The 24,697-nt window shown below is 40.8% G+C and overlaps 1 protein-coding gene across 1 annotated transcript in view; it reads left to right on the top strand.

Annotated features, from left to right (window-relative positions):
- Window positions 1-24,697, top strand: part of Nup107 (nuclear pore complex protein Nup107) — a 399,651-nt gene that overhangs the window by 237,508 nt on the left and 137,446 nt on the right. The window contains exon 12 of the mRNA XM_080276587.1: window positions 11,361-11,557. Within this exon, the coding sequence (XP_080132713.1) occupies window positions 11,361-11,557 (197 nt within the window). The remainder of the gene's footprint in view (window positions 1-11,360; window positions 11,558-24,697) is intronic.

Genomic DNA, 24,697 nt, shown 5'->3' with positions numbered 1-24,697 from the left:
TTGAGGAGTGGCTGGTTAGAGTGGTTACGACTGTGCGTGTGGGTGCTTACACCAGTGTGAGAGTGAATGGAGATTTCAGTTCTCTCACATGACTTCGACTTCTTTGGAATATGTTGTATGCTGGTAACTTGGTTTTGATTGCAGAGAATGCAAGGGAGACATAGGAAACATCTAGGAAGTGGAGAGATAGAATGTGGCACAAAGATTTGAGAGTAAATGTGGATAAAACAAGAGTGATATCTAGGACTGGTGGTGGTATTGTCAGAGCATAAGGAGAGTGGCCATCCCCAGTTTGCCACTGGGTTGTGGGAAGTAACTCCATCTTGTGCAGTCTGTGTGATAAGAAATGTAGATGTATTGGTATTAGAGGTAGACTGTGAGATAATGCTGATTTCATGTGTGTGATGTTTTGGGAAGAGCATGTAGAGATTGTCAGGTGTGAAAGGATATATCTTGCTGATGAGTCTCTTTAATAAGTGGAAAAGTTTTGTAATTTGGGGGACATGTTATGTGCTCGAGGTGGGGCTGGAGCTAGCTCTGTGACTAGTATAAGTGGTGGCTGGAAGGAGTTCAGGGAGCTGTTACCTCTCCTGACATTGAGATGACTCTCCCTCTGTGCTAAGGGATATTTGTATGCAGCATATCATAGGAATATAATGCTATATGGTTGTGAGACCTGGACAATAAAGGGAGAGGATATTTGTAGGCTCAGCCATAAGAAATGACTTGGATTAGATGGATGTGTTATGTGTCCTTGAGTGCGAGGCCCTGGGGGGCAAGTATTATAATTAAAGAGTTCAGAGTTAGGATGGGACTGGAGTGTATTGTTGTAGTGATGAGGAGAGGTAGATTGAGATAGTTTGGGCATGAGGAGAGATGGAGGATGACAACTAGGTGTGGTAATTGGGTGTGAAAAGCGAGAAGTGTGATTATCAGGGGTAGGTTTGTGAGGGGCAGACTGAAAAAGACCTGGGATGTGGTCGTAGAGTGTGACCTCAGGAATAAAGGACTAAATAGGGAGGCTGCCAGAGAGCGAGCAGAGTGGAGAGCTGTCATTAGATGACCAAAGCCGGTACATGGAAGCTTTTTGGAGCCTTTCTAAGTGATACAGTACAATACAACATGAATAACAATGAGTGTAGCTGTCTGCAAACAGCTGTTAGGGCCTTTTGTTTTGGTGGCAGCTAGGCTGACCACAGGCTGGCCAGTGTTTAAGATAAAATAAATGGAAAGGCAGCTCATTTTTGCATTAGAGTTGTAAAAGAAGGAAAAATGTGAATCAACATATTTCAATTTATTGCGATAAGTAAGGTAACTTCTGCAGTATTTTCCTGTTGAGTGGATAGTTAAAACCCATACCACAGTTGACATCATAACTCATTCCATCTACTGTGCTTGTTTACATACAGTACTAGTGTTGGATGAATCATGTTTTTTTGTGTTATGGTAAATAATTTCCCACGATAACTCAAGATGGTTAAATGTTTGCAGAATTTTCCAGTTCAAAGTATGATAAACTTTTACAAGTCCACTCGCACTCTTGTTTGTGTTCAGATTTATTTTTCATGATGGTTTATACACACACACACACACACACACACACACACACACACACACACACACACACACACACACACACACACACACACACACACACACACACACACACACACACACACACACACACACACACACACACACACACACACACACACACACACACACACACACACACACACACACACACACACACACACACACACACACACACACACACACACACACACACACACACACACACACACACACACACACACACACACACACACACACACACACACACACACACACACACACACACACACACACACACACACACACACACACACACACACACACACACACACACACACACACACACACACACACACACACACACACACACACACACACACACACACACACACACACACACACACACACACACACACACACACACACACACACACACACACACACACACACACACACACACACACACACACACACACACACACACACACACACACACACACACACACACACACACACACACACACACACACACACACACACACACGGAGGCTGTTGGCCGTTCACTGGGTGGTAAGTGCCCCAAGCAAATGTTTTTTGGCAGGGAACTTTAGATTTTTTTTTTTTTTTTTAATAGTTTTCTTTGTGTTTAGATTTATTTTGGGTATTCCCTTATGTGTTTTGATGTCAAAATATGGCATATTGGCCCTAAAACAGTGCCAAAATTAGGAGGGGTACGGTGCATACAGGAGTTTATATGTAGGGTTTTTTTTTTTTTTTTTTTTTTTTTTTTTTTTTTTAATGGTTTTTCCTTAGTGTTTAAAATTATTTTGGATTTTCCCATATGTGTTTTATGTCAGCATATGGCAGAAGTACTGGAAAACGGTGCCAAAATTAGGAGGGGTACTGTACATACAGTAGTGTACATATAGGGTGCCTTTTGGTTTTTAACCCCCTAAAGTACTATGACTGATGATCGTCAGTTTGCTACTTTGCCAGTTTGAGTCGTGTGACTGACGATCGTAGAAGTTCTGTCAAAAACTGCCAAGCACTATGCCAGCCCTTTTTATGATGTAAATGGTTCCTACCCAATCAGAACTGTGGGATGAGGTGGTGGGAAGGAAGATCTCCCCCTCTTATCAGGTCTGTGGTGGGGGGATCCCCCCCAGCCACTTCTCCACCTCCCTCTTGCTGATTGGATATAGCCAGCTCTGTCCCCTCTCAGCCAAACTACTAACCAATACCACATCTGCACCTTATGGGGGTGGGTGTCTCATCCCCCCTCACCCCCACCAGAGACCCCCCACCACTCCTCCACTTACCTCCACCCCGTCTTATATCAAATGATGTGTCAATTTCCACGCTATGATCCCTTTGTGTGTGCGTCCTCCCACCATAATACCCCTCCACACCACCTCCCCCATATTGGGGATGTGTCTATTCCTCCCCCACCCTACCTCCACCTTCCTCCCTCCCCACCCTACCTCCACCTTCCTCCCTCCCCACCCTGCCTCCACCTTCCTCCCTCCCCACCCTACCTCCACCTTCCTCCCTCCTCACCCTGCCTCCACCTTCCTCCCCCCACAATCCTTTGTCCTGAATATTGCGCAGTAATTTCCCTGCCATGATCAGCCTGTGTCTGTGTACTCATCATTTTTTTTTTTTTTTTCTCATGCTGACCCCTGCACTTAGTTTCATGAATAGAAACATATTTTGCATTGATTTCATTGATTTTGGTAAGGTTCTTTAGCAAAAAAAAAGTTTTTTTTTTTTTTTTTTTTTTTTTCTTTTTTTACTGACTCCTACACCTAGAAACATATTTTACATTGATTTCCTTGATTTTGGTAAGATTCTCTAGCAAAAATTAGGTTTCCATGGACATTTTTCTGTTTTCTTTCATCGTGATGGGGAACTTTTATAATCTTTGATGGACGGTTTTGTGGTAACCATTAGGCCTAGGGGACTGAGATTGGCATTTGCAGGTGTGTAAAATAAAACTCTTGATATCTGTTAAAAGAAATTTTATCTTGGTAAAAACTTGAATTGTGGCTAGGATGAAACATTGCTTCAGAAAAATGCAGTCTTTATCAAGGTTAATGTTTTTTTGCATAGTTTTCTTGGTGTTTAAAACTGTTTTCGATATTCTTGTGTGTTTTGATATGTAAGTATGGCAGAATGACTGGAGAGCGCTGCCAAAATTAGGAGAGGGTACTGTATATACAGTAGTGTGTAGGTAGGGTGTTTTTTGGTTTCAGTTTTTTATTTGCACATTGTTCTTGGTGTTAAAAGATTATTTTTGATATTTCTATGTCTGTTTTGATGTCTGAATATGCCTAAATGACAGAAAAGCACTGCCAGAGTAAGCAGAGGTACTGTACAAATAGATTAGGTATATGTTGGAGGTTGGGTATAGGTAGGGTCTGGGTATAATAGGGAGGATATTGTTCATTATCCAGACATTGCCACTACTCGGAAATGCCTTTGGCTCTATTACGTGTGATAATTGAGAGTGTACTGTTATATAATTTCGAGCAATTTAATATAGCTGGTGTAGTATATGGAAAAGTCTTCTGTTAAATACAGTGAAATAAGTTTGCATCTGTAAATTCTTCCTTCGTAATTTATTTCCATCATATTACTGTACTATGATTTGGACAAATGTATGTGGGGAATCATCCCACGTTTGTGACCAAACTATCCTGACAGTGATGGATGGAGATACTGCTCTCTGACATCCTTATCAAAAATTAAAAGAGCCAAAGTTTTGAATAGTACACATTTATTAGCTGAAGGCTGGGACAGCATATTAGCACAGAGAAGGAAATTATAGAGGCAGAAAATTGCACAGTATAGGAGGAGAATATTTATAAGTTCAAATGTACAGAGATAATAGTGATTAGGTGGATGTGTAATCCATCCTCAATTCACAGGACTGGTAGGATTGTGAATGAAAAGTTGAGAAAAGTTGTTGTGATGTCAAAGTTTGGTCTGAGATGTTTGGTATGTGGAGAGGATGGAGAATGGTAGCTGGATGCAGAGGGTGAGAGATGTGAACATTGAAGGTAGGGTTACAAGAGGTAGACCAAAGAGGACCTGAAACGAGGTATTTGAGTGTGACTTCAGGGATAAGGGACTGAATAGAGAGGCCACTAGAAATCAAGCTGAGTGGAGAGCTGTCATTAGGTGAGCAAGGCAAATTCATGTAAGCATGTCGGAGCCTCCATAAACGAAAGGAAGCTAATGATGGTACTGTAATTGTGTGTTGAATGCTAGTGAATTCTTTAGGAAGAACTAGTGCTTTTGAGATACGGATGACAGGATTGTTAATATTATTGTTGTACGGTCCAACACCAGTTTTTCTTGGCACCCTTGCTTCTAGAGCCTTGCTTGGTGAACCATTTTGCTGGTCAAACGGAGGCCACATAATAATTCAACAGAAACCAACAGAGGTCACATATAATAATTCAACAGTGCACCTCTGACTCACTGTAATTCAGTGTAATCACACTCATGTTCTGATTTAAGTTCTTTACGGAACAGCTGAGCCTGGTTTATTATCATGCCACTTGGCAAGTCCACTACATCACTCCAGCACTGTCGAAACCATTACATCATCGCTCAGTTATTCTCAGTACTTATTCCATCATTCATAGTTTTTTTAATGTTCATTTGCTTCGTTGAATTAATCTGTATAGAATTTCTGTTTTTTTTTTCCCCCTCGCCATCTTTAAATCATCAGTAGTCAACAAACCAATGCCACTTCCGTCCCACAGCTTCAGCACGCGAACACCACAGTTAAGTTTTTTCAGCAGTTTTACCCTATCCTTCTTTATTTTATTTATTTATTTATTTATTTTTTTTGTCATAATAAAAATGTCATACTGAATTCAGTTCTCCAAGTTAACTATTAATACACCACTGTGACCAGACAGGAGAGTAAAAATATACTGGAAGATATGAGCGGCCAGTGTGGCAGGTCACTGAGTAGCTATGTATCAGCTATTATGGTAACAGCGTGCCTCATGGTGACTGGCTTCCACAAGCAAACAAACCCAAACATAATACCGCTTTATGCACTCCATGCTCATTTATAAAGTGTCTTAGTAGATACCAGTGATGGAAATAACCTTTTGATTTGACTGTAATACTAATTAACCCATGGATTGCGAGCCACAGCTCAGGCTGGGTAGTGTTGCATTGCAAGCCACAGCTCAGGCTGTGCTGGCCATGTATCATCACTAACTACTCTACCCGTGCGCAAACTTATGCATGGCTTTACGCAAAGACGGAGTGAGAGAGATTTTTTACTTTTCACCAGATGATGCCCTGGATGTTTATCTTCAATCATAATAAATAAAAGCAATTTTTTTTTTTCTCACTTCTCCCCACGTTAACTTATGCGTGGCCCAACACAAAGGCAGAGAGAGAGAGATTATTATTTTTCACTTTTTGCCAGATGATGCCCTGGATGTTTATCTTCAAGTTTATAATAAACAAAAACTAAAAAAAAAACTTTTTTTCCTTCATTTTTTGTGCACCACAAGGTGGGATAAAAACAGGTAATTGCGCTATCCACGGGTTAAGAATAAACCTAATTGGTGATGTAGTATTTAAGGGTAAACTGAGCTAAAAGAAAGAGAAATTTGATGTGTTGTATTCACAAGCCCCCCCTGGGGGTAGGGGGGTTTTCAAGAATACTCCCCCAGTATCCCTGCTTGTCGTAAAAGGCGACTAAAAGGGTTGGCGGAGGGTTAGTGCCCCTCCCCGGAAAACAACTAACTAAAAAAACAAACAAGAAGCCTCGGACAAGGACTGACCAAACGATGACGACCCAGGACCGGACAAAGGACTTGGTAATGAGTACATGGAATGTAAGAGGAGCGAATGATGAGGTGAAAGAGAGAGAGATTGTCCAGGTGCTTGAGGGTGCGAAAGTGGATGTATGTGGAATAACTGAAACAAAATGGAGAGGAGAAAGTGTGAGAGAATGGGAGTATGGATGGGGTATATGTGCAGGAGTAGATGAGAAGGAGAGGGCAAAGGAAGGGAGTGTGTATAGTTGTGAGTAAAAGATGGAAGAAGAGCATAAGACAGTATGGATCAGTTGGGTCAAGGATTGTGTGGGTAAAGTTGAAAGTTGGAATACAAATGTGGGCGATTGTGTGTGTGTATGCGCCAACGCAAGATCGTGCTAGAAGAGTGAGAGAAGAGTTCTGGACAAATGTGGAAATGTGCATGGAAAAGTTTGGAAGGAATGAGAGAGTGTTTTTGATTGGTGATATGAATGGTAAAGTTGGGATTGTGAAGGTGGATGGAATAGTTGGTGAGTGGGGTGTGCCTGTCGAGATAGATGAGAATGGGAGTGCGTTAGTGGACATTTGTGCTGGGAGGGGGTTGGTGATAGCCAATACCCTCTTCAGGCATAAAATGATCCACAGGTATACATGGCGAGTGATGAGAAGGGTGGGTGGTGAACTGAATGAAAGGAAGGCAATGATTGATTATGTGTGTGTGGATGAAAGGATGCGAAGATGTGTAAAGGATGCAAGAGTGTATAGAGGTTGGGGGAGTGGACTTTCTGACCACTACTTGGTGGTGGCCAGAATTAGGATGCAAGTGAGATGGAGGAATAGAAGAAGGGAAAGACGAGAGGAAGGAGTAGTTGCAAGGAGAGTGGAAAGGTTACAAGAGGATGAGAAAAAGGCTGAGTATAAGAGAGAAGTGGAGGAACGATTGGGCAAATATGAATTGGAGCAGATGGGAGACGTGGAAGGTGTGTGTAAGATATTTACAGAAGAAATATGTGCAGCATGTGATGTGGTGTGTGGAAGGAAGAGAAGGCGGAGGGGGGGACAAGGAACAGCGTGGTGGACTGAAGAGGTGAAACAGGCTGTGGCACAAAAGAAGAAAGCATACAATGAATGGGTGAGAAATAGGGGCGTGGAAGAAGTTGAGAGGCGGAAGAGAGAGTTATATGTGGAAAGGAAGAGAGAAGTGAAAAGATTAGTAAGAGAGAGTAAGAAGAGAGTGGATGAGGAATTTGGAAGGAATTTGAGTGTAAAGTGGAGGGACTGTAAGAAAATGTTCTGGAGAGAAGTGAAAAGAGTAAGACAGGGTGGGAGTGAAGTTAGCAGGGGAGTGAAAGATAAAAATGGTAGATTACTAGTGGAGAAGGGAGAAAAGTGAGCAGATGGAGAGAACACTTTAAGGAATTGTTGAACGTAGAGGATGGAAGTAATGCAAGTATAAGTGGCTGGGGAATGGCTGGGAGAAGGAGGGAGGTGAGAAGACAGGAAGAAATCAGTAGGATAGAAGTTGTGGAAGCAATGAAGAAAGTTAAATCGGGGAAGCCCCAGGAATTGATGGAGTGTGTGGTGAAATGCTGAAGCATGGGGGAGAGATAGTAGTAGAATGGATGTGGAAGATGTGCAGATTGGCCTGGGAGGAAGGTAGAGTCCCGGAGGATTGGAAGTCAGGTATAATTATTCCCTTGTACAAAGGAAAAGGGGAAAAAGAAGTGTGTGGTAATCATAGGGGCATTTGTCTTCTTAGTATAATAGGAAAAGTGTATGGTAGGATACTTATAGACAGAGTTAGAGAAAGAACAGAGAAATTAGTTGGAGAAGAACAGGGAGGCTTTAGGAAGGGAAGAGGTTGTGTAGATCAGATATTCATTCTTAGATCTTTAGTGGAAAAGTTTCTAGAGAAGGGAAAGAAATTGTATGCGGCTTTCATGGATTTGGAGAAAGCATATGACAGGGTGGATAGACAAGGATTGTGGAAAGTGTTAAGAATATATGGAGTAGATGGGAAGTTGTTGAATGCTGTGAAGAGTATGTACGATGGTGCGAAGGCTGCAGTGCGTGTGGATGGTGAACTAAGTGAATTTTTCTCTTTGAAAGTTGGTTTGAAACAAGGATGTGTCATGTCTCCATGGTTGTTCAATCTGTACATGGATGGGGTAATAAAAGAGGTACAAGGTAGGGTAGTGGATGTTGGAGTGGCCCTGGTGAGAGAGGATAGTGTTTGGAAACTCCCTGTACTGTTGTTTGCAGATGATACTGTGTTGTTGAGTGAAGACGAAGGGGAGCTGCAAGGCTTGGTGGATGAGTTTGAGAGAGTGTGTAAGAAACGGAACCTAAAGGTGAATGTAGGGAAGAGTAAAGTGATGGTCTTTGAGAGAGGTGAAGTTAGTGAATGTACAGCAAGGTTAGATGGTGAGGAATTGGAAAATGTGAGTACGTTTAAGTATTTGGGTAGTGTGATGAGTAAGGATGGAGGTTTGGAGTGTGAAGTGCTTGAAAGGGTACAGCAGGGAAGAAAGGTTGCTGGTTCCTTGAAAGCAGTGATAAGAAACAGGGAAGTGAGCATGGAAGTGAAAAAGTTACTACATGACAGTATTGTGATACCAACTCTAACGTACGGAAGTGAAGCTTGGACATTGTTGGAAGGACACAAGTCAAGAGTGAGAGCAGTGGAAATGAGTTATTTAAGAGGAGCCTGTGGAGTCACGTGGAGAGACAGGCTGACGAATGAGGATATAAAGGAGCGTTGTGGTGTGGATGTGGATGTGATAGGAAGCGTTATGAGGAACACACTGAGGTGGTTTGGCCATGTGGAGAGGATGGAGGGCGAAAGACTGACGAAGAGAGTGTATGTGAGTGAGGTGGAGGGGGGAAGAGGGAGGGGGAGGCCGAGGATGAGATGGAGGGATGGGGTGGAGAGGTATATGAGAGAGGGGGGTGTGAGTTGGGAGCAGGGCAGTGAAATGGCGGGGGACAGGGCGACTTGGAGGCGATTTGTTTGTGGCCACCCCAAACGGGATTGAGGCGTCTGGCAATAGATAGATAGATAGTATTCACAAGAACAGAAATTGATGTTTAGGAATAGTTAAATGTGAGAATTTCATATTCATAGACAAAATACATCAACAATGCAAGCTAACAAAGTTAGTTAGTTAGAAATACTGTATGAGAGAAAGGGCCAGTCTCTTCAGCCTTTTTAGGGGTTATTATTTGGGAATAGTACTAGCAAGGGGAAAAAAGAAAAGCATCAGCCTGTAAACCCAGATTACAGAACTAATTAATATTTATTTCCATTTATTGTTTTATTTGGTTATTGATGGGTTTTGTCATTGCTGGTAGTTTGGCGGATCAACAAACCACAATCAGGGTTTGACAGTGTCAGAATACTGTATACTGTTCTGATGTTTTCTCTAGATGCAACCATTGACACTTGGATCTTTCTTAGAAGCCTGAGCTAGGGTTAAATATAAGTAAAAAGAGATAAGAATCAGACAGATATCGTTAGTATCTGTTACTCCCAGTCCTTCCTTTATGCAACAGATCAGCTCTGGAACTGTCTCCCTCTGTCTGTATTTCCTACTTCCTATGATCTCCAGTCTTTCAAATGCAGTGTGTCCAGGCATCTCGGAATGAACGGATCTTGAATTTGGCTCTCTTTTGTATTGTTTTTGTTTTTTCTTGGAAGTAACAGTTTGCAGGCCCCAGCCTTTGATTTCTTCTTTCTTGCATAAAAAAAAAAAAAAAAAAAATACCACCAAGGCATGGAGTGTAAGGAATCCTGGTGATAATGCAGCACTGTTTGTGGTTGCCTGGTAAACTAGTGTGGCAGGTGTGGGAATTTCCAGTGCCCACTCGTAATTTTGTCTTGATTAAAAGAGAGGTACCAGACTATCCAAAGATAGAAAATTGGTGTTGTACCTGTCTTATGATGGCTTCGCCTTGCAGGCAAAAAGTATTGGTTTTATAGACTTAATTGTGACTTATGTTTTAAAATATTTATAACCAGATTACTGGACATTATTGGAAGGAAGATAACAGTACTCTTCTATCTATCTATCTATTGCCAGACACCATAATCCCGAAAGGGGTTGCCATTTGACTTTGAGTTATTTGTTTTACAGGGAGGGGCACTAACCCTCCACCAACCCACTTGCTGACACGTAGGGAGCACGTATGGTTTGGTTATATGGTTACCACCCAGCGTTGTAAATGGTTTCTTGGCTTACAGGAAACCATTTGGCTTGTCACTCAGTGTAACGCCACCTTGATTTTTCTTTTTAATGCCATGAAGAAAGGACCAAAGGCTAAATGCCTTGATTTTTCTTTTTAATGCCATGAAGAAAGGACCAAAGGCTAAATGCCTGCAGAGTTTTTTTCTCCATGAAATGACATAACAAAACAAATCCAAATTCAAGATCCTTTGATTTTAAGAAGTCCAGATGCATTGCATGTAAAAGATTTGGAGCCACAGTCACGGAGAAATACGGATTGAGAAAATTATATAGTTGACCTGTTGCATACATGAATGATTGAGAGTATTGGTTAACTCTTGATTTAGAGAGTTGGACAGAAGAGAGATGAAAGTGCACTACCAGGCAGGTGCTACATGTCTGTTGTAATGGAAGGGGAATGCAACTCTGCAGTAAAGAGATAGATGTTGACAGGAGGCAGTGATAGGAGGGAATTTAAGACAAGAACCCCTTGATGTCACCCTGTTTACTGGAGTTGTATGTGGGGAGCCCTCCCATGTATGTAAGTCGTACCTCATTATGTGTAAACCATCTTCATCTTGGGTTTTGATGCTTAAACCATTATGCTATTTCATCAGGAAATTACTGGACATCAGTGGATGTGAGGTAGTATAGCAGTTAGATCTGACAGTGGCTAGTGTGATGCTGTAATTCCTGAGGCCTCCATGCATCATATGTAAACCTTTTCTTGTCTTATTCTATGATACCTAAAGCTACCATGCCTTTCCCTCAGGAGTCTATTGAGCGAGGTGACGTGGAGCAGGTTGCGTGGTATACTTCAGTCCTACCACCATGGCTGCAAGTGGAGTGGTACGCTCGCTTCCTCCACAATATTACAGATGACCACCACCGCCGTCACGCCCTCCAGTTAGCTGCCCACGTTGGCCTAGATACCCATGCCATCACCTCTGCTGTTGTCACTAACATTAGGTACAGTATGTGTATGTGTGTATGTATTGTATCATTAGTTAAATTTAATCAGATTATCATCTCATTCCTGTCCAGGGTTGCTGAGTATGGAATTTTTTGGAAGGGTACATACTGCACTGCCATCTACTTAGTGGTTCATAGTCGAAAAGTTCATATATCCAAACTTTTGGGTTCCCCTCTGGTAAAGTTTTGAAAAAGACTGATCATCCTTGTTGGACCATAGGGAGTATAGTTATGGGTTAATCAAATGTGAATGTGCTGTGGTCTGTCAGATGGAGGTGATTCACCTAGGATTTAAACAGTGGTCTCCCTGTCTGTATCTGTTTGTCTTTCTGCCTGCATACCTTTCTTTTTTATCAGTCTCTGATGTGCTTCACCCTCTCCCCTCTCTCTCTCTCTCTCTCTCTCTCTCTCACACTAGTCAGTAAAATACAGTAACTTCTCAAATAACACGAGGGTTATGTTCCTGGAGAGGTTGCGTTATCTGAAAACGCATTATTTAAACATAATTATCCCCATAAGAAACAGTGGTAATGTTGGGGGTTACATTCCTAGACTCAGGGAAAGTCTACCCATTTGGGAAGTTATGCTACTCTAAACTTAAAAGCAAGAATATTAATTTGAAAGAAAATCCACGTAAAAAACAAAAACAATATATGTGGGGAGAAGTAAACAACATTTGAGCCTTAGTTGGGCCGAAGTGTTCTTTACTTCTCCCCAAATGCATACAGTACTGTTTTAGTTTTTAACGTGGATTTTCTTTCAATTTTGCTTTTTTCACAGCATTGTGAAAGTTCCCCAACATTATTAATGCATTAGTAGATCATAGAAACAATACAGTAAAAGCAGCATTTTCATTATGGTAAGTAGGTCATAAACAACAACAACACACAGCATCACCTCATCTACGCATCACTCATCGTCTGCTGCTGTCCCTCCTCACCCCACTCCCCCACCTCCAGCCCTCCCCCACCTCACGCAGCTCCCCCTCCTTGCTCTGCTGTCCCTCCTCGTTCTGCTGTTCTGATATGTAAAGACTCAATTTACCATAATGAAACAGATACAATATATATATAAATATATATATATATATATATATATATATTTATATATATTTTGTTACGGAACAGAGAAAGATAATGTACACTTTAAGTGAGAATACTAAAAATCACTACTGTCCCGTAAAGTTCCAGGTTCAAAACAAAAGAATTAGGTAAAATTACAAGTTAAAGTTTAATGCTCAAACTAACAACAAAACATTCAGGACTCATAAGGATAATGTAATGGCAAAAAACAGGTTAAATATATGGTTAACTGCAATAGCCTCTATTAACACGAAATTAGCAAGAGAAAATTTACCTAAGTCAGCCCTGATAAAATGAAAATACACTGGGTAATGCTTAGTTAATGCAAGATAAATTATTACAGATACAAAATATTATTAATGATGGCTGAGTCAGGCTGACAATAAGAACCCCACATGAATTACAAGAACTTCACTAGGCCTACAAATTAAACTTATGCTATACAGTACAAGGAAAAAATGCAACAACAGTTATACTCAAATTACACAGCTGCTAGATGGTTGGAGACTTCCTGAGCACTCACAACAATAACTGTACAGGGGAGGACAGAGATGTGAACGAAATGAGGAGTAGATCTAAGTGGCAATAATGCAGTGACTGAGCTCATTATATAGGGGCCAGCAGAGCTTGATACGACTTGTAAGAAGGACGCGCAAATGAAGCCATGGGGACAAAGAGTTGACAGTCCCGCTCTGAACAACAGAAAGGATGACTTACTCTACACTAACGGTAGAAGGGGGGGACTGAGGCAGAACACGCTCGTGATCAAACATGCAGCATACTGTGCGTTAAAATTACACAAAGGATGATGAAATCATAGGCTATGTAACACCTCCCCACAAAGAAAAAGAAATTTACAAAGGAAATTTCTTATTACTCTAAAACAAGGTCTAAAGTCTAGATAAGCAATCTGCAATAACATTTTCTTTCCTAGTGTTACAAAACATGAGATCTCCCTGGCATGTTCAGTCATAGGTACTTGCCAGTATCCCTTTAACAAATCAAACTTACTTATGTACCTAGCCTTTCCGATCTTGTCTATGCAATCTTCCACATGAGGGAGAGGGTAAGTGTCTGTTTTGGTTATCTGATTAACACGTCTGTAGTCGATGCAAAGCCGCTGTGACCCACCTGGCTTAGAGACTAGAGTGACAGGAGAACTCCACTCGCTCTGACAGGGCTCAATCATCTTGTGGTCGAACAGGTAGCCAAGCTCCTTCTGGATGAGAGGAACTTTCACTGGGTTCACACGGTAAGGAGGCAGTTTAATTGGCTTTGCGTCTCCAACATCGACATCATGCATCAACACAGTAGTTCTTCCTGGAGTGGCACGGAACACTTCCGGGTACTCCTGCAGTAATGCCGAAAACTCCTGCCTTTCCTCGGGAGCTAGATGAGAAAGCTTAGTCTGGAGATCATTCATGATATCAGGATTCTTCCCCAAACTATCACTCAGGCTCATACTGCATGGGAGAGCTTCACTTGCAGACTCAGGTGGAACAGCTACAGTGCAGACTGGATTATTTTCGTCCCGCCTGTGATATAACTTTAGCATGTTGATGTGACATAGTTGCTTGTTCTTTCTACGATCTGGTGTGGCGATGACATAGTTGACATCACTGAGTTTCTTCTCCACGAAATAAGGACCACTAAACTTGGCTTGAAGAGGTTGCCCATGAACCGGTAGCAGAATCAAAACCTGATCCTTGAGTAACTTAAGGGGTCCTCTTACTTCATGGCCAAACAGTAGTTCAAAAGGTGAGAAGCCCAGTGATTCATTTGGAGATTCTCTTGCAGCAAACACAACGAATGGAAGACCTTTATCCCAGTCTTTCTGATGTTCCAAACAGTATTTCTTGAGCATCGATTTGAGTGTTTGATGATATCTCTCCAACGCTCCTTGAGTCTGGGGATGGTAAGCTGAAGACGTGATCTGGGTGATGCCCAACTCTTTCAGAGACTGCTTGAAAACATTTGACATGAAATTACTTCCCCGGTCTGACTGTACCTCCTTGGGCAGACCAAACTTTGTGAAGAACCCTAGCAATTCCTTAACCACGTTCTTTGCTGAGATATTTCTAAGTGGAATGGCTTCAGGATAACGAGTAGCCATATCAATCAGGGTCAACACATAAGAAAATCCTGAAGAAGTCTTAGGAAGAGGGCCCACAATATCCACCACCACACGGGTGAATGGCGCCTCAAAAGGAGGAATGGGAACTAGAGCTGCAAACTTTTCGGTCTGATTACACTTCCCCACAACTTGACAGGTGTGACAAGACTTACAATACCAGGAAACATCCCTGAAGATACCTGGCCAGTAGAAGTGTTTCAAAATGCATGCCACAGTCTTCCTCACTCCAAGGTGTCCTGCCAAACTGGAATCATGACCCACTCTAATGATATCCTGCCTGCAAACACGAGGGATGACAACTTGATGTACAACCTCCCATTCACAGTCGGCTGATACTGTTGGGGGTCTCCACTTCCTCATAAGTACTCCTGACTTTATATAATAACAAGTAGAAGCACCAGCTGACTCTTCCTCACTGCAAGCAGAGTTAGCTAGACCTTTCAACTCAGGGTCAGCAACCTGCAACTCAACCAACTCTTGACGAGACAAATTATCAACACTACGGGGTACTGCCTCATCTGGTGAGTGGTCCAGATTAGCAAGAAAAGTGTCAGCTAGAATATCATCATCATCATCATTATCCTCTAAATCACCAGTAACTTTAGACTTAGCCCTAGTGACAGCACATGCAGGGAACACATCAGGGACATCACAATCCTGGGTCGCAGCCACTGGCTCACTAGACAACTGAGGAGCTGGACACACTTGACTTCCACCAATATCATTTCCAAGTAAGAAAGTTACACCTGACATTGGGAGTGTCTCAACCAACCCAACCATAACGGAACCATTAACAAAACCAGACTCTAAATTCACTCTGCACAGAGGGACAGAGAACTAATTATTCCCTACACCTTGTAAGATTACAGTTTCATCAGAGGAATTAACATTAGAGCCTAGAACACTGGTCAGCATAAGGGATTGGCAAGCACCTGTATCACGATATATTTTAACTGATTTCCTGTCATTACTGTCCAGAGGACTGACAAAACCATCAGACAGGAAATTAGCACATGAACTCTTGAGAGTGTCACCCACGTTACTGCTCAAAAGAGGAGCTCCATCATGAGAATTTAAGTTACCCCTCAAAGCAGGTTCAGTTAACTCAGTTAAAGAATTATGGGAACTCTCAAGGGTGGACACTAGACCAATTGACTGAATATTTAAAGACTCCTTTTTGTTCACATCACGCTGTCTCCTGAAACATTTCTCCGTAGTATGACCAAGCTTACTACAATAAGTACATTTACTTTTCTGAAATCTAGAGGTGAAGCTGGTATTTACTTCCTGAGAAACATCATCTTTATTCTCTTTCCTGTTACCTGTACTCTGAGTAGAGGCAACGTACTTACTCTCAGCTTTCCCTTTTTCTCTAGAATATCTCTTGTGAGTGAGAACATATTCATCAGCTAAAACTGCAGCATCAGACAAATTATCTATTCTTTTCTCATCAAGATATAGGCTTACATCTTTATTAACACACCTTTTGAAGTCCTCCAGCAAAATCATCTGCTTAAATTTGTCAAAATCAGAATCCACATTCTTAGAATTTAACCACTGCTCTAACAGATCTTCTTTGATTTTTGCATTCTCAACATGGGATTGCTTATCTTGCTTGTAAGTTGTCCTAAATTTTACTCTATCAGCTTCAGGAACAAGCTCATATGCCTTAAGAATCAAGCTCTTAACTACATCATAATTATCAGATTGATCCTGAGGCAAAGATGCATAAGTTACTTGAGCTTTACCGGTGAGAACAGTTTGAAGGAGTACTGGCCAATACTTTTTGGGCCAATTAAAACCTGTAGCTACCTTCTCAAACAACTGAAAATACTTTGTTAAATCAGATTCATTAAAAGGAGGGACAAGTTTGACATTTTTAGCCACATCAAAATCATCAGAGCTAGATGATCCAGTTCCACCTTGTTTCATGCGATGCTCATGGTCTGCCTGAATCCTAGCAAGTTCAACTTGTGCCTCAGCCTCCTTAGAACGGGCCTGAAATTCAGCCTTCTTAGCACGAGACTCCGCCTCCTTAGCCTGAGCCTCCTGCAGGGCTAGCTGTAACTTAGCTAATTCTATCTGCGTTTGCTCATTTGGAGGAGTTACATTAAACAAGCTTTCATTAATCATGTCAACAATTTGATCTGTAGAATGATGAGAGCGAACAGCAATTCCCAATTGTTGAGCAACAAGCTTAAGTTCATTCTTTGTTCTGTTTTCTACATCACACACTGTTTGCACATTTGACAAAAAGTTTTTGGCTTCATCAAGCGTAGTAATAGTAGACATCATGAATAAATCACAGTCACAAAATATCAAGCAATATCCTTATGATAATATCCTGAATATCCTGATACGAGGTCGCCAAATTTATGTTACGGAACAGAGAAAGATAATGTACACTTTAAGTGAGAATACTAAAAATCACTAATGTCCCGTAAAGTTCCAGGTTCAAAACAAAAGAGTTAGGTAAAATTACAAGTTAAAGTTTAATGCTCAAACTAACAACAAAACATTCAGGACTCATAAGGATAATGTAATGGCAAAAAACAGGTTAAATATATGGTTAACTGCAATAGCCTCTATTAACACGAAATTAGCAAGAGAAAATTTACCTAAGTCAGCCCTGATAAAATGAAAATACACTGGGTAATGCTCAGTTAATGCAAGATAAATTATTACAGATACAAAATATTATTAATGATGGCTGAATCAGGCTGACAATAAGAACCCCACATGAATTACAAAAACTTCACTAGGCCTACAACTTAAACTTATGCTATACAGTACAAGGAAAAAATGCAACAACAGTTATACTCAAATTACACAGCTGCTAGATGGTTGGAGACTTCCTGAGCACTCACAACAATAACTGTACAGGGGAGGACAGAGATGTGAACTAAATGAGGAGTAGATCTAAGTGGCAATAATGCAGTGACTGAGCTCATTATATAGGGGCCAGCAGAGCTTGATACGACTTGTAAGAAGGACGCGCAAATGAAGCCATGGGGACAAAGAGTTGACAGTCCCGCTCTGAACAACAGAAAGGATGACTTACTCTACACTAACGGTAGAAGGGGGGGACTGAGGCAGAACACGCTCGTGATCAAACATGCAGCATACTGTGCGTTAAAATTACACAAAGGATGATGAAATCATAGGCTATGTAACAATATACATATATATATATATATATATATATATATATATATATATATATACTGTATATATATTTTTTTCAACTGAATAAATTAAACCATCCCCGAGACGGTCTATCAGCTCAGGACTGTCCAAGGCGCACGCGGCTAATTTGAAAACGTTACGTACGTGTAAAGTCTCATTGAATCGAGAAACCCTTGTTAGTTAAACATATCTTCTTAAATATTTGCTCGTGTTAAAACGAAAACACACTGTTTAAACTCGCAGTAGTTGAGGTGATTACTGTATTATGTCAAACCATTCTCTCTCTCTCATCAATAAAATAATGTGAAACCATTCTCTCTCTCTCTCTCTCTCTCTCTCTCTCTCTCATCAGTAAAATATTATGTCAAACCATTCCCTCTCTCTCTCTCGTCAAAAAAATAATGTCAGACCATTCTCTCTCTCTCTGTGTCTCTGTCTGTCTGTCTGTCTGTCTGTCTGTCTCTCTCTCTCTCTCTCTCTCTCTCTCTCTCTCTCTCTCTCGCTGTAATCAGTAAAATAATGTCAAACCATTCTCTCTCTCTCTCTTTCTCTTTCTCTGCATGTTCTTACCTAATCGTATTTTTACAGGATTGAATCAGGCTCTTTGTGTCCCATCGTTTAATACTATTTTATCATATTTTTCTTTAAAACGTGAATGTTTTTGTCACACATGACTTCTTCTGGTAATGCATTCCATTGATCTGTTGTCCTTTCTTGAGAGTTGAATTTCCTCACATCATTCTTTAATCTTATCTTATATAATTTCTTGCTGTGTACTCTTGAAGATGACTGTCTTGGTACTGTATATTCATTGTCAGTCTTTTCTTCTCCTTGAACACATTTATATAACATGACCATATTACCACATTTTCTTTACTCTTCTAATGTTGGTAATCGTTGTTTATCAAGTTTTCCTTCATAGCTAAGATCTCTCAGGCTTGGCACCCATCTTGTGGCTGCTCTTTGTACCTTCTCAATCTCCTCATCATGCTTTTTCAAATTTGGGTTCCATACTACTGCTGTATATTCAAGCATTTGTCTCATGAATGATGTAATTATCTTCTTCACCATTTCCTCACTTTACTATTTCGGCTTTGTGGAGAGGATGGAGAGTGAGGGACTGAAGAGGAGAGTGTATATGAATGAGGTAGAGGGGGGTGAGAGGGAAAGGGAGGCCAAGGATGAGATGGAGGGATGGATTGGGAAGGTATATGAGGGAGGGGTGTGTGAGCTTGGAGCAGGGCAATGAAATGGCTGGGGACAGGGTGACATGGAGGCAATTTGTTTGTGGGCACCCCTTCCGGGATTGAGGTGTCTGGCAATAGATAGATAGAGATAGACCATTTCCTCATTGATGTATGTAAAGGCTACTCTCATATTCACTAAAAGTTTATACATGTTCCATACTTTAACATTTATATGGTCTTCTGGTGATAGTCTGTTACTGATAATTACTCCTAAATCCTTCTCCATGTCAGATACCTGTAAACTGTTGCTCCTTAGTTTATAGTCCCAGGCAGGTGCTTTACTGTGTGTGTGTGTGTGTATTTACCTATTTGTAGTATACAGGAATTGAGCAATGCTCGTGTTGTCCTGTCTCCATATCCACATTTATCAAGTCTACCTTTTCACAAGTGAATGTTTTTCTCATGCACCACCTCTTTGTCTAAGTCGTTCCAAATATTTAAGTATTTGCCTAATATACCTAATTGTGATATACACGGAATGTACTGTGCTCATGGGTTTCCGTCGCTGTTTCTCAATAAGTCAAATTTAGCTTTAAACTCGTTTAAGTTTTTAGACTGGACGATCTCTTTGTCCAGGCTATTCCATAAGTCTATACTTCTGTAAGGAAAGCTATATTTCTTGATATCCTTCAGGCAGCTTGACTTTTTCAATTTCATTCCGTGTCCTCTTGTTGCTCTCTTATCCCATACAAACAGATCTTCTTTGTCAATTCTATCTACTCCCACCATGGTCTTGAACACTGCAATCATGTCTCCCCTCTTTCTCCTTTCCTCTAAGGAAGGCAAAACCAGTTTTTCCAGCCTCTCTCTGTATGACAGGTCTGTCAGACTGGGGACCATCTTGGTTGCTGTTCTTTGTATTCTCTCAATCTTGTTTATATCTTTCTTTTTGTGTGGGGACCACACTACCGCTGCATATTCTAACCTGGGGCGGATCCTGGCCACTATCAATTTTTTCATCATCTCCTCATCCATATAATGAAATGCTACTCTTATGTTAGTCAGGAGTTTATAAGTCTCTCCAACTATCTTGTTAATGTGCTTTTCTGGTGACAAACTATCTTGGACCAGCACTCCCAAATCTTTCTCCTCTCCTTTTTGTGATTAATTCATTACCCAACAAATAATTCAGTGATGGCCTCCTGGTATTTTTACCCATTTCCAATAATTTACATTTCTTTACATTAAATTTCATTTCACCTCGGCAGTGGAAATGACTTACTTGAGAGGAGCATGTGGAGTGACGTGGAGGGACAGGTTGACGAATGAAGAAGTGAAGGAACGTTGTGGGGTAGATGTGGATGTGGTTTAAAAGATTAGGAGAAATACACTGAGGTGGTTTGGACATGTGGAGAGAATGGAGAATGAAAGACTGACTAAGAGGGTGTATGTAGGTGAGGTGGAGGGAGGGAGAGGGAGGGGTAGACCGAGGATGAGGTGAAGGGATGGAGTTGAGAGGTATATGAGGGAGGGAGGGGTGAGTTGGGGGGAGGGTAGTCAAATGGTGGGTGACAGAGTGACTTGGAGGCGTTTTGTCCGCGGCCACCCTTTGCGGGATTAAGGCGTCGGGCTATAGATAGATAGATAGAAATTTCATTTCCCACGTCCAGCTCGAATCGTGTATCCTATCCAAATCCTCCTGCGGTATTTTACAATCCTCCTTAACCTCTACCTTCCTCAAGATCTTTACATCATCAGCAAACAGACTTGCATAACTGTTCACTCCATCTACCATATCATTTTACTTAAATAAGGAACATTACTGGCACCAACACCGAGCCTTGGGGGACTCCACTTGTTACTTCCCTCTATCCAGACATCCTATCCTTTATTACTGTCCTCATTTGTCTGTCTCTCAAAAAGTCTCTCATCCATTCCAGGAGTTTCCCCTTCAGTCCTCCTATATATTTTAGTTTCCACATTAGTCTCTTATGAGGTACCTTGTCAAAGGCTTTCTCTAAGTCTAAGTACACACAATCCACCCAACCATCTCTCTCCTGTACTACGTCAATCGCTCTTGAGTAAAAACTCAACAAGTTAGAAACACATGACCTTCCACTTCTGAATCCAAACTGACATTCAGCCAAAATATTCATCTCTTCCAGATATTTTATCCATCTGTCTTTCAGGATTCTCTCACACAATTTTGCGACCATGCTGGTTAGAGACACTGGTCTATAATTCAGGGGTTCTTCCCTGTTTCCTCCCTTGTAAATTGGTACCACATTTGCCCTCTTCCATTCTTGTGGCACTTTCCCCTGTTCCAGTGAGCATACTATTAAACTGTGGATTTTATCCGCCAGTTGTTCTCTGCATTCCTTCAGTACCCAATTAGAAATTCCATCAGGTCCTGGGGCTTTCCTTACATCTTGAGTTTCCAGTAATTTATACACTTCCCGTACCTCCACTTTTATATCTTTTATCACTGGAACATTTCTAATCACTCCCTCCTCTTCCACAAGCTCCTTTTCTTTAGTGAATACTGACTGGAAATGTTTGTTCATCATTTCTGCTTGCATTGCCGCATCCTTAAAGACCTCTCCTTCTGCTTTCAGTTTGGTGATTCCTTCCTTTTGTTTCAGTTTGCCATTAACAAATCTATAAAACAGTTTGTGTTCATCCTTGCATTTGTCTGTTATACCTTTTTCAAAATTCCTTTCTTCTTCTCTACGTATTCTTGTGTATTCATTTCTTGTTCTTTTATATTCTTCCTTTGTTCTGTTGTTACCTCTCTTTCTCCAATTGTTCCATGCCTTATCTCTCTCTTTTTTTGCTATCATACACTCCTTTTTCCTGTTTTCTTTCCCTCTTACTCTTGGTACAAATTTTTCCACTCCCAAATCATAGAGGTCTAGAGAGATATCCTACTTCCCCTGTATCTCTCTTGTTTTTCTTAATTTTCTCTAATCCGCATTTTCAAAAAAGTTTCTCAGTCCTGTAAAATTTGCTTTCCCAAAGTTGTATCTTCCCTGTCTATGAAGCTCGTCTTTTGGCTCGACGTTCCCTATTAACATCTGGAACACAATGACCACATGATCACTTTTTCCTAAAGGACAGAGATATTTCAATGATTCTGTTACATCGGGTTCTTTGGTGAACAGTAAATCTAACCTTACTGGTGTGTCCTCACCTCGAAACCGTGTCTCTTCTTTGACCCATTGCGTCATCACATTTTTCATTATTATATTTAATAACATAGTGCCCCACGAATCCACGCTGCCTCCCGAGTACCATTCCTCCCAGTTCACCTCTTTACAGTTAAAGTCACCCACCAAAATTATATTATTGCTTTTCTCAATTATTTTTTGCAAATAGCTAGCCATATCTGACAACATCTCATGGTATTCGTCATCCTTCCATGCTCTCGTCTTTGGAGGAACATACACTACCGCCATATCTCTCTTAACATTCTCTCCAGTTTCTAATTTCATATATATCACTTCAGCCCTGCCTTCTCCCATTTCTACAGTATCGACATTTATGTTGTTCTTCACTGCTATCATCACTCCTCCTCCCATTTTTTCTTTTCTGTCTTTTCTCCACAGTTTGTATTTACCATCTCCCAAATGAACATCAATATCTTTTCTTAATTTGGTCTCTACAAAGAACATTACATCAGGTTCATGTTCTCTCAAGAAATCGTTACTTTCAATCCTTGTCGATATGAAACCATCAACATTAGTATATATCACCTTCAAATTATTTTTGACATTTGTAATACCCTCTTCTTTCCTACTCTCTGTCCATACCACTTCCTTAACTTCTGATCTTTCACAGCCATCCCCCTTAGTTTCCTTCACTTCTATTTCCTTAATCCTTACACCGCGGGCATGTTTACCGATGTTTTGCGTGTGCCGCGGGGTTATTCGGTCTCCGACAGACTCTCAAAAAATATTTGCCAAAAATCAGTTAGTAGTCCTAGATTATTAAAATTATATATGCTTATGGCATATACCTTCAGCTTTCTCCTGGAATGTTTGTTGAGCCTTCGTCAGTTACCGTAGGACTTGTGGAGACCTCTGAAGTTGAATAACGAAGTCTCCACTTTACACTTCCCGACAACCCGTAATATGATTACCACAGCCAGATATTAACACTATAAACACTACTCTATGATTTTCAAGTAGTTTGGGATCCATACTCCAAAAAAAAAAACACTGTGAAAGCAATGAAAATTATGAACGCGTCTGACCGCCGCACTTGCGCTAGTTCGCTCTTGGTACTCTGTCATTTATTATTCATAAAACCCCTCACACTTTATATTTCTGTTACTATATAACACTTATATATATCTACAGTCTTTATCCATAAGTTTCCTTCAGTAGTATTAGTTTATTGTCACTGTAGGGATTCAATTTCTTTCAGTAAAATACGTAGCATTCACTTTCTCGTCCTGTATACAGTACTAGCATTGAGAGTGAAAGTCACTTTCAATTTCCCTCTCATAACTCATAGTATTCAGACATGCTAGAGTGAAACTTTCATTACTCTTAGGGTATATACTCGTATTCTTATAATACTACTGATTTACATTTCTATTTACGTTCTCTATTTTATTTATGTTATTTACATTTCTATTTTATTTACACTGTGTTATGCACTGTCACTTGAAGTAACTTATAAAACTATTTTCCATTGTTCACGTATATTTACATTCATTACTTTCACTTGCTGTTTACACATTATTTACACATTATTTACAATTCCACTTGCAATGTTTTACTCAATAGAAAGATCGTAGTCACTCTTTTATCAATTGTCAGCCCTTTACCTCTTTCCACACGAGGTTTAGTAGGAGGTAAAGGTCACAGGGCCCTTTGCATGGGGGTGAAAAAAGGCCCTGAAGTCAACAAGAGGATGAGCCGTACCTCCTCTTCGGAAGATGAGAGAGAACTGATAAAGGAGGGCCGGCCCGGGTTGAGGCCTACTTAGGGGTTATTCAGTACTACCAACGTAGCTCTTGAAACAGCTATGTATTTCACTGAAATGATTGGCAGGAAATCTAGACAATACATTATAAATTAGGTAGTTCCAGGTGAATGTAAATATCACTTAGGCTTCTCCCTTCCCTCCTTATATGTATATTTATTACGAAAATAGATTATATGGCATATTTCAAGGGGAAAAAAACAGCGAAAATTAGCGAACGAGTGCACGTGAGGTGTTGTCAGGTGATAATTAGCCAATTCTAGGTGTATGGCACTCTCACTTACCTTATTTCTTTCTTGTATATATTATTTGGTATAAGAATAGGGCATAGGGCTTATTTCAATGGATGAAATCAGTGAAAAATTCCAGGGAAGATTAACTTAGCGTAGTACGGCCGGGCAGGCGAGAGGATAGTGTAATGGAGGGGGGGTAGGGAGGGGAGTCAAGAACGGGGAGAAATGGCTAAATTGTCAACAATGGATGGGAGTACAGATGAGATTAGGAGTGCTGACTAGTGTTGGGCATTGGCAGTACTGATAGATGATACAATCCCCCACTT

Source organism: Coenobita brevimanus, chromosome 65 (genome assembly GCF_032717465.1).
Source record: "Coenobita brevimanus isolate Jiangsu-jjx chromosome 65, ASM3271746v2, whole genome shotgun sequence".
In the NCBI taxonomy this organism is placed as follows: Eukaryota; Metazoa; Arthropoda; class Malacostraca; order Decapoda; family Coenobitidae; genus Coenobita; species Coenobita brevimanus.
The sequence above is the reverse complement of the archived record's forward strand: the minus strand, read 5'-3'. Positions and strand labels throughout refer to the sequence as shown.